Here is a 17,807-nt window from a genome sequence, read left to right as displayed (position 1 = left end):
CCTAGGGTCCAGAGATGCCTCAAAAGTTGGTGCACTGCTACTACATACCCCTTATGGTTGTCTATGCTTTACAAACTGAGAGAGGGTCCATCAGCATCCAAGGCTATCCATTCTCTGCTTGCTCTTTTATCAAAACCAAAAAACCACAAGATAAATCCCCCAGCCTCCTGCCTCTTCCTTTAAGGATTTCTAGAGGACTATGTCTATTTCATTTCTTGACTTCCTGTGTTTTGTATGCATCTTCCTCATCCAAAATAACAAAACGCTTCATCCAAAGCTTGATGCTGATTGTAAGAGAGAGACATTAAAATAGGCTGGTGGTTTTTTGGCTCTGCTCCTTTTGCAACCCACAAGAATGCAACTGAAAAGAAACTCTGCCTGCATTTGGCTAAAAGGGGTTCTTTGGCATCCTTTGGCACCTGCTCCACCTGCATTTCAAATACTCCACAACTAAGGTGGTTTACAAAAAGGCACAGAATGGAACAAGTGGTGGTTGCCATTTGTCAACGGGACTCTTTTAATGTATTGCTTTCCACATGGATGAATACAGTGTCCCAAATACACAATTTATTCCAGGTTTTACCCTGAAGTATAAAAAATCCAGAAAGCAGATTTCAAGACATGTCTCTCTTCACCAGCAAAACATTCTTGACATGATTCTCTAGTCTCCGAGGGAAGAGACTACTTCCCCATCGCCCTTTGCTTCGTATGCAATGGCCTGTCGTGTTTTCTCTTATTCTCTTGCTCTTTTGATTGCAGGAAAAGGCTCATCATACAGACTTCCCCAGCGTGAGTGGCAAGGGCTGGCTCTTTACTAGCTCCATGCGCTCGGCCTTTAGCCACTCCATTTTCTGTTTGTGTTGCTGGACCGCATCAGCCACGCGAGCGTCTATCATGGCCTCAGTGAGCATGCCATCCTCTGAAGCATATGCTGTGGCCTGGAAGGAAAAAAGGAAGAACATTTTTTAAGACCTGGTTTCATGTTTCCTTCAAAGCAAACTTTTCTGCAATAACCACCGCTTCCTTCAAACACGATCGAAGTTGACTTTCCCTAAGGGATGCATTGAAGATGTCCCTCAAGAACATCCTCAAGGCAGCTCCCTCCTGGATGGCCAGCCATGAAGGGCAAGGATCAAGAGGGCAAGTTGTCTTCTTCTCTCTACCAGGAAGCTTTGTCATGTCTTTTCTTAAGAACAAGCAAGTAAACAAAAGGTTTCTGCTTTAGGATGCTCAATGATATGCTTTTAAGATATGGTTGATCAGCAGCCTAATCCAGAACATGCCACATTGCAATATTCTGCTGTAGCCCCTGCTTGAACAATTTGTACAGCTAAGTATTAGCAATAACAATAGTATTAATAATTATTATGCATAGAAGCCTGAAGATGCTTATGAGCTCTTGCCTTGTAAGAACACTTCTTTGGTTGAGGTGCAGGGCTGTTTGTGCCTGGGGGCTCTGCAGTCTTAAATGCCTGGCATGCTCAAGTGCCCCCAGATGCCATAGCTAATGGACACCCACTGAAGCCACAAGAACATAGGTGCTCTCTTGTAAAAAGGGGCAATGAAAAGATCTACCTTTATTATGCATAATGCAGATGCATTTCTTTTGATGTGATATGGGGTGGGGAGGTGGGGTCATAAAGGATCTATGGCTTCAAACACTCTCCTCCCAAAAATGATCATCCACACATCCCATTTTATTGTAAAGGCCCCAGCTGGGCAGAGTGGTTTACACTGGGCTGGTTCTCTGAATGACGTTCAAACCATAGACCTGCCTGGGACCATGGCTGCCAGGGAAGCAAGTGGAGAAAAGCAGCTTCTAGGAGATTTTAACTTGTTAAAACCCAACATCTGACTTCACTGAGATTCAAATGCCATGTGATGTCCCTGGCACTCATTTTCTCCCAAGACCAGGGGTAGGCAACCTGCAGCCCATGGGCCGGATGCGGCCCGGCAAGGCCTTGGGACCGGCCCCAGCCTGGTCCTGCCACCGATTGCCACCGGGGCCTTTGGGGGGCAATTGTCTATAGAAGCCTCAGAAACATGCATTTATATTAAAAAAATTTTAAAAATCAGCAAATTTTTTCGCGTGTCCTCCACTTTTTTTAAAAAAGTGTCTTCCATTTGAAAATTTTGTCCTGGTTTGTTTATATATTTAAGTTTTTTAAAAATTATTTAATTATTTATTTTTTAGCTTCGGACCCCCAGTTGTCTGAGGGACAGCAACCCGGCCCCCGGCTCAAAAAGGTTGCCTACCCCTGCCAAAGACAAACAGACTCTGATATTGGTTACCCTGAACCCCTCCAATCCCCTGCAATCTGATTTTATGTTCTCAATCATGGGGGCTAAGGACTAACCCATAAAACACAAACAATGAAGAGTTGTGGGTTTTTGAGAAGCAATTTTAGAGATGCAGAACCACAGATGCTGGTGAAACATCAGGAAGATGTTTGGCCACATAGCCCCAAAAAACTATGTTGCACTGTGCTTCATTTTCGTGGTGTAGAAAACTACCTTCATTCTTTCTATGTTATTTTTACCTCTGACACCAAATTTTCTGTTAAAGGTAATGCTCCGGAAAGCATCTATTTTGTTAACAGAAGGACACCTGTATAAGCTGTCTTGAAAGCCCGCTCTGTTACTTCTGCAAGAAGGCAGGACTTTGCTCTTACCTGCCATGCTACAGCAAGCTGTGAGATCTCCCGGCCAGACATGCCTTCGGTCAACTTTGCAATCTCTGAGCACTTTTTCCCGTAGTCAAACTGGCCGAGCTTCAGGCGCCTGAATGTGGGGAAGCACACAACATCAGCATGAACCTGACAGTAGTGCTAAGAGCCTCACTCAACTTGCCATCCTGTGAGACTATCACCCCCATTACTGCAGCCAGAATAAGTCACTGGTTGGGTCCCAACATGCAGAGCACTCATTTGGAGAAGGCTGAGCCGGGGTACCAGACTAATGACATTGTTTTCAGCAACCTTAAGTGTTTATTACCAGTGAGGCAGCCTAGTTACTTAAAAATAAATCCTCTAAGCAAGACCCACAACAAAATGTTGCAGTGTGTATTTATTCCAAAGTGGTGTTCTTAGCTAAAGATTTCAGTCAGCCATTACCTCCAAGTAGTAGGGAGGTAGAGGAAGTAGTAGGGAGGTGGAGAAAGTGTCTTTCCAAACCTCGCTTCTGCACCACAGGCCTCCCCTATTGTTTAAAATTTGAACAATTTGGAACAAAATATCGCGCAAGAATTTTGCACAGAATAAGTCCCAAACTGAATATACTGCAGTATTTCTCGCAGTCGGAAGAAATCAAAAGTACTTGTTTCTTTGAAAAGAAAACCAGTGAAAAATTATATCCTTACCACAAAAGACATGAAAAAGAATATTATAATTTTATCTTACGAAAATTAACACAACAAGCTTTACTAAATAAATAATTGTATACATTTCTATAAATCATGGAGCCTTTTTGCATTAAGACATACACTTTTATGGTGATCCCAAATCATTGTGATAGCTTTATAGGTTTTGGTAGGAATAGAATATGGGTAGGAACTATTCAGCTCTCTAGATATCGCTGAGCTGTAAATCCCAGCATTCCTAGCCAGTGAATGGTGAGGAATAATAGGAATTGCAGTCCAACCAACTCCAGAAACCCATGTTATTCCCAACCACTGGGGCACAAGGTCTTGTAGTATAGTGTAAGCATTATGTTTCTCTTGCTTGCTGCTACTCCAGGATATCACCCGCATAAGATCCTACAATCCAGAAACAACAAGCAATGGAAATAAAGGTTATATATTAATAACAGCAATATAGTAATAGTAAAAAGTTTACTGACTGCTTGCCCTCAGTGGCTGGCTTTAGGACATGCTTGTCGAAATACATCCGGACTAGCCTCTCCCTCTCTTCTAATCTTGGCAATTCAAAGTGAACCATTTCATCTATCCGGTCATTGATGGCCCAATCAAATTGCTCCGGCTGGTTGCTGGCTAAGACAAGCATGAATCTGTCGAAAAACGAGAACAGAGTCCTGAGAGAGATGCACCACAGCCACTGTTCCCTGGCCTGATATTCAGCCCATGATTTTTTCCCTTGCCATTGCAAGTCCACCCTCGCTTTCTCCAGAAGAATGACTTCCTTACTTGTTGCTGTGCTGTCCAGTTCTGTGCAAGAAAGCGTTAAGCGTTGCTCGCAGGTCTTCACTGATCTTTTCCTAAAGGACACACACACAACCAAAAATAAAAAGACATGCAAACTCTCATGGGGACAAGTTGGGGAAGAGTTCCTTAACTGTCTGTTCAAATTTGACGATAAACATGTACGGTAGCATATAAGGAGACCTGATGGAGACATCTTCAGTGTTAGTTGGTGTGTTAACACAGAAAGTAATCTACTAAAAGCAGCCCTAGTATAGATAGCTGAAGAAAAACACTCTCTGGACTCAGCCATCAGCTGGGAGACTATCCATGAAACTGTGTGCATTCTTTGTCTTTTTATAAAGCAACATGTAGCTCAAGATGTACAACCTGTGCCACCTAAGGCTTCAAGTGTGCCCACTACCCTATGTGCATCCTGGCTCTGAATGTCCTCTTCAGCTACAAGAAAAGAATGATCTGTATGAGGATCTTCAGAGGAGGAGGTAATGGGGAATCCTCTTTCCACCCCCTCCCTATCTATCGTAATACAGATTGTTCTCTCCACTCTGGAGGAAGACACAGAGCAAAGGCTCCAAGGTTTCACTTCTTCCCAATGAGAAAAGAGGATCACTGGCATGAGTTTTAATACACACATAGATATGCATGCATGCACACAACCCTCAACCCTGGAATCAAGACTACATGCAACGCTCAGGGACAAAGCAGTTGCCCGCTACAATGCAGATGGTTTAAATTATATTAATAATTAAAAGTATTATTAATATAGTGAATGAATAATTGATATAATGAATCACCACTACCACTAAAAAAACAGACAAATCTTTAATAACCCATTTTAAAAGATCCTTGGCATGTGTGAGGAAGGCACTCAGAGACACTTACCGTCGACCTCTTCCGCAGGAATGCATCAGCTTCATCCACAAACAGCAAGAGGCTGGAAAAGGAGGGGAAAAAGAATCTGGGCAGGGACTCAAGCAAAGGAAGACCCAACAAACATTATTAGAACAACCACACTAACTGCTTTCAGTGGCACAAACTCACTGTCGCCTCCTTTCCATTCAATGTCATGGGAGCAGCTTGTTCCACATGATGCTGCTACCTGCAGCAAGTTTACTAAAAACATTTTTAGTGTATGATAATGTTTGTTTTATTGTCTTTCGTTGCATATATCTGGTGTTCCACCCTTTGGTGAAAAGGGCATTAGAAATAAACATTATATAAGGGTGTTATAAACATTAATTATTATTAATGTTTTGAGTTCTGGACTACACTGTGGGAGACCAGGGTTCAAATGCCTGGTTGGCCATGGAAAAGCAATGCTTATTCACTCGCTCAGATTCCTAGCTCACGTTTCAGCTGGCGTAGCCCATTTCCCCAGCAGAACACAAGCAAGTGAATAATTTATCAAGTACCACAATCCATTTTTAAACTCTTGCTCCCTGCTCTGTCTCTCTAGCTTCTCCTTCTCTCTCCTCCCCCTCTCTAGGCAGGGAGACAAACCCTAAGTTTGTATGATGTTGTTCTCAATACTTCATTTTATGAATAGTTCCCCCTCTTCCTTTTTCTCTCCATATGGGAAAAAAGGGAAAAGAAAAAGGTGAAAAATAGAATCATCTGGGTGATAAATATGGCTATGTATTGATGCTGACATGGGGAGTGAATGACTGTCAGAAGCAATCAAGGAGCACATACATCACCAATTAATTGTGCTTGGCGCCACTCCTGAGCCTTTACCTATTCTTCTAAACCATCATCTCTCCAAATAGGATAGAGGCAGAATATACTGAACCACAACCATCTTACTGGATTTTAATGGGTGTTCAGGGGATGGAGGTGGGAAAGAGGAGATGGAATGTCAAAGAGCATCACCGTGGTGAGAGCCGTTAGCAAGAGGGAAGAAAACTGATCAACAAAGCTGCATTTACTAGGTTCAACTTGAAGTCCCCTGAACCAGAGTGAGGATGCCTTTGCTAACAGCAAAAACAACAACAAAAATACAAGTACTGGTGAGAAATCATAGTATCTATGCTTTTGTATAGATGTGAATCCTATATGGTATTTTTCATGGATGACTCGTACCATGTAATCGTGTGATACATTCCTTCAGTGTTTTCATCTGCCATTGCTATTTTGATAATAGAATCCAATACAGTTCTTACTAGTTATACTAGTATTATCTCTATGCCACTTGAGTACCATATATACTCATCTATAAGTCTTAAAATTTATGCCCAAAAATTGACCCCCAAAATCCCATGTTGACTTATTTACGGTCACTATGATAATGATAGCAGGTCTTTCAGATTTCCCCATAGAGAGAGTTTCTTTAACTGTTGAGCCAAGCAGAAAGAGTCCTGGGTTGATTGATACTGAAGTTTAAGAGTCCATCTCCTGCCCGTGCATCTCGCCTCACTGAAACAAAAGCTGAACCTTGAAGCACAAAGTCTCAATGAGTCTCTCTCGTACCACACGCACACATACACACATTAAAGGAGCCTGCAAGTTTTACCTTCAACCTATCCATGGGTTATGGAATAATCCATAATTTTGGCTCCAAAACTGACCCTGAGGCCGACTTATAGTTGAGTATATACAGTAATTTCATAGAAAGGAATTTATACCACATTGTAAGTCTGAGTTGTCACATCTATCTGCAAAATTGTCTTCCCAGGTCTGCAAAAGTTGCCCATCTCTGGTATAAATGGCACCCAAGGAGAGGGAAATGGCACACAAAATTCCTCACCTGAAAATGTTGTAGAAACAAATAGACTTAACTTACCCTCTCCTACTTGTGTTTGCCCAGTCAAAGACCTTATGCATTGCCGTGACTCCTTCCCGCCCCATGGGGGCAACATCACCACCTGTCATGATGGCATAATCCATGCCGGAATGCATGGCTAATTTCTGGAGAGGAAGACAAAGGATGTGTCTAAGAAAATATAGCCCATCAGTGATTAAAACCGATCCTCTGAGTTTAAGAATATATTAGGTAGTCAGTTTCAACAGAACCAAGTAACCTAGTACAGAGGCTCACATCCCAATAATGTCATTTCCTATTTTCATTTTGCCCTCTAGGTAGCATTTTCACCATGATTCGTCACCCGCAATCCAATTCAGGCCTAGGACAGGCCTTTTTTGAAACAGGAAATGAACAGGAAATGGCTTCTGCATACTTTCAGTTATTTAAAAAGGCCCTCTCCTTGGCCAAAAATCATGAAAATGCCTCCCACAACCAGACAGGGCATTTGGGAGCAAGGCAAAATTTATTTTTGCAGGTTTCCTAGGAGTTAAATGGGAACCCTAACCTTCCATAGTCGGCCACACCTGACAAATGCATAAGTTTGGTTTCATATCTGCCCATCAATCCATAGCTGTCAAACCCTGGGAGAGGTGCCTGCTATTGTTACTTGCTGGTGGGGAACGGAAGCAGGGGAGATGCGATTTAGCCAATAAGTAGCAACCGGTTTTAGTTTGCAAGAGGAAGAGAAAGGAAGGTGTGCTCTCAAATGGTGCCCAGAACAGCCAGATTTCCATGATCTGAATTACCTGCTCCCCTCGCCTCTAGACTAAGGAAGGACACCAGCAACCCTCCTGAGTTTGACTGTAGCTAGGTGAAAGGATGAAGCACAAGAACAAGAGAATAGCCCTTGGTGCTCTGTCCAAAAAGGGACTTACATGCGGGCAAATCAACACTAGGATGCTGGTCAATGTCTATTTCTGCAATTCAACAGAATGTTCCCTCCCTAGGCAAAAGAAGTGGAGATTACTTAACCAATTTCTTTCAAAGCAAGTTACTAGTTCATGTGGATCTGTGCTGGCCAAATGGCCGTAATAAAGTTATATATATTGTTGTACTGTTCATGCAGATTCGTAGATATACCAATACATGTTGAAATCACAAAAGCCAATGAGGTAGCTATAAAGGATTTTGAGAAATAGTGTGCTTATTTCACGTTTATTTGGCCAGCAAAGCCAAAATATCTATTTTAAGGGGAAAATACAGAATAATTTATGCAAAATAAGCAGACAGATAAATTGCATAATTTATAAAAGACACAGAATTCACTTTCTCTCCCTTCTGCCTACTGACTCTGGATTGCCTGTAGGATAAATAATAACTATTTTTAATAGCATGCGAATACAAGTGTAACTGTGGCCATAAAACTGGAACAAGACTTGCGATGAAACTTCCCTTTACCATAAACCTGATGAGAATAGAGCTACCTTGGCAAAAAGTGTCTTCCCAGTTCCTGGGGGGCCATACATGAGGATATTCCTATAAAGGCTTCTATTGTTCCTTGTGTTCCGCGTCGCAATGGCAATGTCTCTCACACGCTCCTCCAGCTTTGGCTGAAAGAGGAAAGAACAAACAAACAACAACAGCATTAGTGCTGGACTCAAGACTTTGAGTGCTTTGCATGCGTAAAGTCCCAGGTTCAGCCGCTAGTATATGCAGGGCTGGGAAAGACTTGGAAAAATAGTGAGTTAAATGGGCCAAGGGGCTGTTTGGGTAGAACAGAGCTTCCTATCCACCTGGAACATAAGATTGCAAAGACCTCCACCTGTCCCCCAGCTACCACTAAATGTGGGGACCTTCTAGATGTCCTTGTGGTTACTACATGAGACTTTATTCATAGAATCTCACCACTGGACACTACCACCCTGGAACCACTGCTGCCACCACAGACACCACTCATCCACACCAATAATACTGTTGCAGCTTCTCAGGGGTCCAAGTGTATAATAATGAGCAAATGGATAATACCAAGCAAATCAGGTTGGCCTCATTCCCACTACAAAATAAATCATTTTTTTGAGTCGAATCGACGAAGCAATTTAGCGCTGAGTAGACGTTCACACTATTCGAGCTGGGATCAAACCTATCCGTTTCAATTTAATCCACTTTGCATTTACAATCAGCAATAGATCAATTCAACACAGAGTTGTCTCACAGGGGTGATGGCACCACAGGAATCAAATCAAACAGCGCATTCACACTTCATTTCAAAAGAAGCAGGGAATGCCGCGGATCCGGAAGAACTGATTTAAATGGGTTTAGCGCTATGCCCCCTAAGCAAACCACGCAAGTGCAAAGAAGGGGCATTTAAACCAGTTCAGATCACTTTGAAAACCAGTTTGTTATGTAGTGGGAATAAGGCCTGAAATGTGCCACCATTTTGAACCGGTCTCAGATTAGTGGACTTCAGCGTTATTGTTACTGCTCAGAATAACAGAATTGTTATTGTTCAGAATAACAAACCAAAGTACATGATTTCAGGACTGAAAGACTGCTAATTCCTGTTGTAGAGAAAGCAGCTTGAAATTACTTACACTGAGAACAACGCCTTCAAGAGCATCCTGGGCCTTGCTGGTGAGCCGCTTGCCAACCTGGGGAGGCAAGAAAGAGGCTTAGAGGTGCTATCTGCTGCAATAGAAGGAAACAAGTCTTTTTGGAAGAGACTCTGTTGGTCTGGTTTAAAAGCAGAGGGAAGGATTTACCTTAATTGGATGCTTGAGAGCCTCCAGCAGAGTGATGCGGGAAGTCTCCCTCACCAAGGAAGGCTTGCCCAGCCGAGCCTCGATGTACCGGCCAGCGACCGCAGTAGCGTTCTTGGCACTGTAAATGCCGACAGCCAGGAGAGTCAACCCTGCCACCTGTCCCCAAAACAAACAAACAAAAAAAGACATTTGAAAGATGCATGCAGACTAGATAAATACACACAGGGTGTTCCTTACTTTTGACTAGTATATATCCAGTGAGTTAATTGTTGAAGGGTGAAACAACATATGAGTAAAGGTATCTAATTTAATGTGTTACTCTAGCTGGAATTCCACCAACTAAAATCCCAACTTTGAGGTGGATTTAGGCCATAGATTCACATACTCATTTCACTCTGATGATTTGTTCCACATTTGGGAGAGAAGGGAAAGGGTACAAAACTGGATTTAATACAAGATTGCCACTCAAACATCAGGCCACATGTGTCCAACCTTCCACACAGGAAATGGTGTGAGGCTTTCAGCATAAGCTAAAAGCCATGTAAAAGGCGCCCGCGTATGACGCGCACACACTATATTACCAATTACCCTTTTCCTTCCAGCCCAAAACTTTTAAACCAAAGAGAAATAGACTAAACATTTGCAACAAATAAATAGTATCTTCCTCCTCTTACCGTGGCTGTCACTTTGTCCCAGTCTGTGACAAAGGCACGAAATCCTTCACCAAACAGCGTTCCAGCTGTCCTAAGGAGAGGATGTGCAGACACATCAGGAAAGGACACAGCAGATGAGATGATAATGTTTCACAACAGTACTCAATAGCTGCTGGCAAAGCCTAATAACTTTAGATTGTTAATGTTAGAAATCAAGCTTTCTAATACATCAAATAATATTTCACAAAATTAATATAATAAGCAGGATTCATTATTAAACTAAAACATTAATGCAAAAAAATACAACTCAAAAGGTTAAAAAAAATTACAACCCCGCTAAGACAGCACCAGCATTTGTAAAACCAAAGCCATCTGCACCTCTGCTGAACCCCAAACACTCCAATTCCAGTTATGTTCAGACATACTTGAGGGAATCCAGCACAGTCTGGCGGTGCTCAGCTGCCTTTAGCCGTATTTGTTCCCGAATGAGGTCTGCATTCTCCCTCTCTGCCCTCGCCCTCGCCTGGGCTTCGGCCTCGATCCGCAGCATCTCGTTCTTATGCCGAAGCTCCATCTCCCGCTCAACAGTAGCTGCAAATGACACAACAGTGCCTTGAGTTGGCTTGATCCACCATTTAAGAAACTGGAAAACACCCTGGGATGATCTACTACCTCATGGAATAAGTATACAAATACAGGTTTCTAAATGAAGGGGGCTATCACATGTGGAAAAATGTTAAGAGACCCCCATCCTCCATGATGCCCCTTCATTACATCAAGTCTGCTCTGATGTATTTTGCCCTAAAGGTATCAAATCATGTCTGATGTTGGAAGGTAATAGCATCACTCCTAGTTAGTACATGGATGGGGGACAACCATGGAATATCAAGTGCTATAGGCTATATTTTAGAGGAAGGCAATGGCAAACCACCTCCAAACATTCCTTGCCTAAGCAAACTCTATGAAATTTATGGGGCTGCATAAGTTGATAGGTGATTTGAAGGCACATGCACACACACATGTCCTCTCTTGCCTCCAGGAGTGAGTGGCAATCCTCACTTTTAAAGGCAATCTTGAAAAGTGACATTACCTCGTCTCATTGCCTCCTGCTTCTGAACAGATTCCTCTTGCTTTCTCAGATTCTCTTCATTAAGGAGTTGCTGAAAACAGAAAGAAAGCCAAATTAGTTGATATCCAAAAAACTTATCTAAGCTGCATAAACAGACCATGTGTTTCTTGATTTAGCCCCTGACCACTTCAGGTTTCTTAATCAGGGGTGACTTACCATTAGGCAGAGTGAAGCAGCGGATGAGTCTTCCTCAACTGACATTACACTAGAAGGTGCACCAAGGTGTTGGAGGAGGGAGCTGTGTGCTGTGAAGCACAGTCTGTGCTCCCAAAGCGACTGAGTAAAGGATGCTAGCCTAGCATCAGCAGTTCAACAAATTCATTTGCCACACCAACATCAAATACCAACTTCATTAAAGCCATGGGCAGCAAAATATCTTGAGTCACTCCACCTCCAACCATTTTGTCCTGAGGGAACACAGCCCTCAAAAGACAGTCATATAACATAAGGGACTGCAAGGACTATCTAGCCCTATCATGCAGAACTAAAGCACTCTGAGAGATGGTTATCCAATCTCTCTTTAAAGACCTCCAAAGAAGAAGAAACCACCACCTTCCAAGACAAGTGTACTCCACTATCAAACAGTTCTTACAATAAAAAGTTCTCCCTAATTTTAGCTGAAATCTTTTCTATTGTAATTTGAATCTATTGGTTTGTATCGCCCAGTCTCCTCATCTCCAAGCTAAATAAGTTTTGATACTTATTGTTGCTGTTATCTGCTGTCAAACTGGCTTCAAGTTATTGCAACTCTATGAATGAGTGTCCTGCAAGAGCCCCTGTTTTTAAAGCAGCCCTACTCAGATCTTGCAAACCCAGAACTGCAGCTTCCATGAATGAGCCAATCAATCTATAACATGCTATTCTTCTTTTCCTACTATCTTCCACTTTACCAAGCACTATCATCTTTTTTTCCATGAGTTGTGCAGCCTCATTGTATGTCCAAAGTATGATAACCTCAGTTCCTCATTCTTGCTTCTAGGGAGAATTCAAAGCAAACTATATAGGATACTAATGCACACACACCCTTTTTCCTTTTAAATATCTGTTCTAAGAGGAACAGGTCAAGATTAAGAGCCATCAGTAAATATATGCTCCCCCCGGTTTCCCATAACGAAACCAAAGATATTATAGGGGTAGCTATGTTGGGCATACAGCAAGATCCCAAACGCACACTATGGTTATGCCTTTATTAGGCCAACCAAAATGTGCAAAATACCTTTTGGTTGGCTTCATAAAGGTATCACCATGATGTGTATTTGAGTGGATTCTCTTCCCCTTGCCCCTTCTCCTTTGCTGCAATCTTTCCCATGACAGGCAACCTAGATGGAATACAAGGCATATTCCCTGGATGGAGCCAGGCCTCACCTGCTGTCTTAGTTGGTCTTCATATCGCTGCCTGGCCAACTTGTCCTGGTATTGTGCCCTCTTGAAAAAGAAAAAAATGTTAAAATTCAATCAATAAAATCTTTAAAATTGTGAACACATTCACTGAAGAAAAGATGGAATCATAAAGAATATACAGTGCGCCCGCATCATACACGGGTGCGCTATATGCGGCTTTCAGCATACGCTGGAAACCATGTCAGAAAGGTTTTTCCCATGCTCCGGAAGAAACAATGGGGCGCGCCAGGTGCACACCATGGGAATGAGCCCCATTGTTTCTAATGGGGCTTGACTTTACGTGGTATTTCCCTTATGTGGTGGTTTCGGGACGGATCCCCCTGTAAGGGAAGGGCCAACTGTAATGTATTAGTAAACAGAGGCAGAGAACCTGCATTGTCAGATGTAGCTAAGAATATGAGTTCCATCACTGCTGCTATTTGCTGATGCCAATGCACCAAAAATTCCCCTCTTACACTAGGAACACCCCAGCCAAAGAAATCGAGATACACTACATCCACTACATTCCCTTCATCTACCAGAATTGTGACTCTATCAAAAAAAGAGATATGGTTACTCTGGCATGACTTGTTTTTGAGAAATCCATGCTGACTTTTTAATAATAATGATAATCCTTTCTCAGTGTTTACAGACTATCTGTTCACAAACAATACCCTTCTTTTAAAACCTTCTTTTAATCCTGATATAAAAGCTTCATGTTACACTTGAAAGTTTAATATACTTTTTAATTCGTTTGCAGAATTATATCTAGACAATAATTTCCCCATGTTTGCTGTCATTCTCTTATCATTTCTCAGGTGTCTCACCCCAAAGTTATAAAATCCAGCAACAAGCTAACTTTCAATGTAAGGAGCAATAGCACTAAATTACTCCTCAAACAGTAACGAATGTATTGTTAAAAAGACTAACCTTTGATATTGATGCACTATGGATGAAAGAATATTGCCCCAAGAGTCAGAAACATAGGGTGCTGTTTACTAATGGGTTAGATTATGGGTCAATCTTGCCCAGTACTGTCTATTCTAATTAGCAGCTACTTTCCAGTGTTGCAACATCTTTGATGCTCTCAGTTATGGCAACCTCCTAACTGGAGATGCCTAGATTGAACCTGGGATGTACATATTCCCAGCATATAAATACATTTTCCATCTCTTTTTCTGCCAACATGTGACAATTGTGGGGGGATTTGGAGCTTGCTTGATCTCTTTTCTAGTTAGAAACTTGGGGGAGTTGTTGCTGTTGATATTTGAACATGAGTGGTAAGAAAAGAACCCTTTACTGCTTGCTGCTGTCTTGTCTCTTCACTTAGCGTTTTTCTTCTCTCTTCTCCTTGTATCCGGACCTGTTCGTTCTTCAGTTGCTCTATGGCAGCCTCATATTCCTAGGACAAGAGGGAGAAAAGATAGTTAAAAAAAAGTCAAAGGGTTTGGACAGAACTTTGCCAAGCATTCAGGTCCTTTTTATACAGAGAAACTGTCAGGATTTAGGAGATCAAAGTGGTCTAGATAGGACACTGGAAGACCACATCCATACCACACTCTTTAAGGTTTTGCTCCCCATAGGGGACACAGCAGAGATTAAAACATATTTTTGACACTCTTTGGACGATTCCATGCCTGGAGAGGTCTTTTTCTAACAGCAAGTCAACTTCAGGGACCCCACCACCACAACCACATGCCTCCTCCGAAGCTTAGCAGCAACTATTCCCAGTGTCAGTACTCTCAAGCTCCACTGCTTTTTACCTTGGAAGGACTCTTGAAGTAATTTTCAAGTCTTTATTACATATATAGCTAAAAAGGAGGGGGGAAACCCCCAATTTCAGAGGAAAGAACTAGGAAAACTATCCCTGACTATTATGTGCCTAAAAAAATGCTGTGGCATTCATGGAGTCACCACAAGTTGACAGGCAATTTGAAATCACATGTGGACGCACACACATACGTCCCCACAAAGAAAACAAAGGGTTTAACAACACAACATATCTAACAACACAGTTAGGATCCCAAAACTTAGCTTACCTTCAGTTTTGACTGCTGCTCCAGCTGTAGTGTCTGTTCCTGCAACTGTGCCAGGTTGAGGGCATCTTTTGCATGTCCTGAAAAAGAAAGGGTTTAAATCAGTCTCTGCCCCTAATGCTTAGGTGGAATCTCCTTTCCTGTAACTTGCACCCATTGTTCCAAATCCCATTATCTGAGCATGATAAGCAATAGGATCAAGATTACAAGTCCCCCCTCCAAAATTATTCCAGTCTGTATCACGTCCTACTGAGGAACAAGACTGACAAACTTGGAAAGCAGATAAGCTATCCACCCCAAATATGAAAGCTGTTCAGGATTTGGGACTGTGTAGATATCACAACAATTACACACAGACATCATGCTTATCTGTGGTTTAACCCAAGTTGAACGTAACTCCTACTCCTGGGTTCTGAGATCCTCCTCCAACATCACCAAGAGGAGAAGTCTGAAGCTTCTGCTTTCAGTTAACTGCAGCTTGGCAGATTGTATAACCTCAGAACAGTGGTTATTCCTGACTACAACTACAGTCTGCCCTCCCCATACGTAGAAAATGAAGTGCGTTCTCGCGACGGTGCATGGGGCGCACGGCACAAGTATGCGCCCCATTATTTCTGCCAGGGCTTGCCTTCCGCATAAGCTCAAAGGTGAGGAAGGCAAACCTGCCTATAAGGAGGGCCGACTGTAATATAAATAAGCCAGTATTATAAAGCAAGGTTTGAAGTTAAATGTTTAAAACCAGGCATAGTTAAAGACAGGCTGTAACTTTGCTACAGTGCCACAAGCTCTCCTTGCCTCCTTAGCCCCAGTTCTGCTTCCAAATGGCAAACAGTTCTTGAAGTTGCTGAGCATCAGTTCAAAAGACAGAGTCACATGAGAGCTAAAGGTTCAAAGGACAACTCCCAGCCAACCGCTGATGCAAGAGAACTACAAAATGTCCCTCAGCAGTTCAAAACAAAAGCAAAATCACCATTTTAGAAAGGTGACTTCAGCCTCCCATTCCTGACATTTACAGCAGCTCTAGGGTCTGAGTCTTCCCCTTGTCCTTCCTTAGATGGATTCTAAGACAGATGTCCTAAAAGCATTATTTAAGAACTGGCACCTAAGGCCCTATACAGACAGGCCAAAATAAAGCTGCTTCAGGTCACTTTGGTGATATGGTGTTTCAATGATGCATGCGTCCTAAGAGTCTGGAAGCTGCACCAAAGCTGCACTCCAATCCTTAGGACTGGAGTGTGGCTTTGGTGCAACTTCTGGACTCTTAGGATGCATGTGAAACACCATACCTCCAAAGTGACCCAAAGCAGCTTTATTTTGGCCTGTCTGTATCAGGCCTGAGTCTGCTTTTTCCTCCTTCTTCCCAGCCTTTTTCCCTTTTGAATTGTGTCTTTAAAACATCAAACCTTCAGGCAAGGCTTTGTATGCAAGCTACTCTGGAAGCCTTTCCATTAGAAAAGTAGGATAAAAATACAGCCAATGACTCTGTGGACTTCAGCCCATGGCTCCCGTTTCCTCCTGCCTGGCATTTTCAATGGGTTGCACAGGGAAATGTCTGGATGATTAGCTTTACATATGTTTCCAGAACCAAGCACTGCACAGCATGAAGAGCACCAGGGAAATGAATGTGCGCTAGAGCCTATTAAACCTCTCCTTGGATTTCAATTACCATATATATCCAACTATAAGTCAACCTCATGTATAAGTCCAGGCCAGGTTTGGGGCAAATATGGATTTTGACATGAGCTGTGGATAAGTCAAGGGTACAACTTGGAGGCTCCTTCAGTGTGTATATGGCTCCAGAACTGGCTCTGCAGACCGTCAGGGCTAGGTCTCTGAACCAAGCCATCTGTCAATGGGGATGCTTTGACTGGGAGTCCCTGCATGGCAGAAGGGGGTTGGGCTGGATCAAGGCCCTTGAGCTGCTCTATTCCAACTCTTCCAACTCTACGATCCTATGCTTGAAAGAGTGTTCCTCTCCATGGCATTTGCAGAATGGTATTCATAGAACCGTAGAGTTGGAAGAGACCCCAAGAAAGGCCCTGATCCATCCAGCCCCCTTCTGCCATGCAGGAACTCTCCATCCAAGCAGCCCCACTGACAGATGGCCATCCAGCCTCCGCTTAAAGACAGCCTCCAAGGAGGGAAACTCCACTATATTCCAAGCTGTCAAAGAGCCCTTACTCTCGGGAGGTTCCTCCTAATGTTGAGCTGGAATCTCTCTTCCTGGAGCTTGCATCCATTGCTCCATTGGGTCCTATTCCCTGGAGCAGCAGGAAACAAGCTTGCTCCCTCCTCACTATGGCATCCCTTCAAGTATTTCAAGGGGGCTATTGTTCCGGAGCCCAGAGAGCTTTGTAGACCAAGGTAACCCTCTGCTCCCTCCCTCCCTGGAACCCGTTCCCTGATTCGAACCGGGTCCCGATGGCCTCCTCCCTTCCCTCCTGCTGCCTGGCCTTGCGACCCAGGGCTCCGGGGCCTCTTCCCTTCCCTCTGCTCCGCTTCCACTCACGCGAGGCGTCCAGCTCCCGGGCGGCCTTGGCGGCGCGCTCCAGCCCCGTGGGGTCGAAGTTGCTCCACTTGTCCTTGGCGCGGCTGCCGCCGCCTCCTTCGCTGGCTCCGTCCCCCGAGGCCCCCGGAGGAGGAGGCGGCAGCGGAGGCGGAACCGAGGGAGCGCCAGGGTCGCCGCTGCCGCCGCCTCCGCGGCTGAGACCGAAGAGCCACGACATGAAGCAGCCGTCCTTCCCTTAGAGCAGCCGGCGGACTCCGGAAGCCTGCCTCGACACACGCGGACGCGGCGCCCTGGCTCTGCGCAGGCGCGGACACGCCCCTTCCGGCCTCCGCCCGGCGCTCATTGGACGAAAGAGACACATAGAGCCATACTTTCAAGAGCGCCTGGACGCCGCCAGAGAAGAGAGCTTCCGGGTTCCCTAAGCCTTCCCTCTTTGAAAACTTAG

The 17,807-nt window shown here is 43.7% G+C and overlaps 1 protein-coding gene across 1 annotated transcript; it reads right to left on the bottom strand.

Moving 5' to 3' along the window:
- Positions 1-491: 491 nt before the first annotated feature.
- Positions 492-17,623, bottom strand: LOC149307718 (ATPase family AAA domain-containing protein 3-like). The gene is made up of 16 exons (XM_089534309.1): positions 17,363-17,623; positions 14,857-14,933; positions 14,118-14,219; positions 12,803-12,862; positions 11,399-11,468; positions 10,734-10,899; positions 10,330-10,399; positions 9,656-9,811; positions 9,488-9,544; positions 8,381-8,506; positions 6,936-7,060; positions 5,039-5,090; positions 4,142-4,212; positions 3,838-4,005; positions 2,673-2,781; positions 492-938 (listed from the first exon to the last, which is right to left on the bottom strand). The coding sequence occupies exons 1-16, from the start codon at positions 17,577-17,579 to the stop codon at positions 771-773; spliced, it is 1,794 nt and encodes a 597-aa protein (XP_089390435.1). The 5' UTR covers positions 17,580-17,623; the 3' UTR covers positions 492-770.
- Between the last annotated feature and the right edge of the window lie 184 nt (positions 17,624-17,807).

The sequence above is a fragment of the Sceloporus occidentalis genome, unplaced genomic scaffold (assembly GCF_023333645.1).
Source record: "Sceloporus occidentalis isolate IW3139 unplaced genomic scaffold, rSceOcc1.0.p SCAF_8, whole genome shotgun sequence".
In the NCBI taxonomy this organism is placed as follows: Eukaryota; Metazoa; Chordata; class Lepidosauria; order Squamata; family Phrynosomatidae; genus Sceloporus; species Sceloporus occidentalis.
Note: the sequence above shows the minus strand (reverse complement) of the source record. Positions and strands in the feature narration are given on the sequence as shown.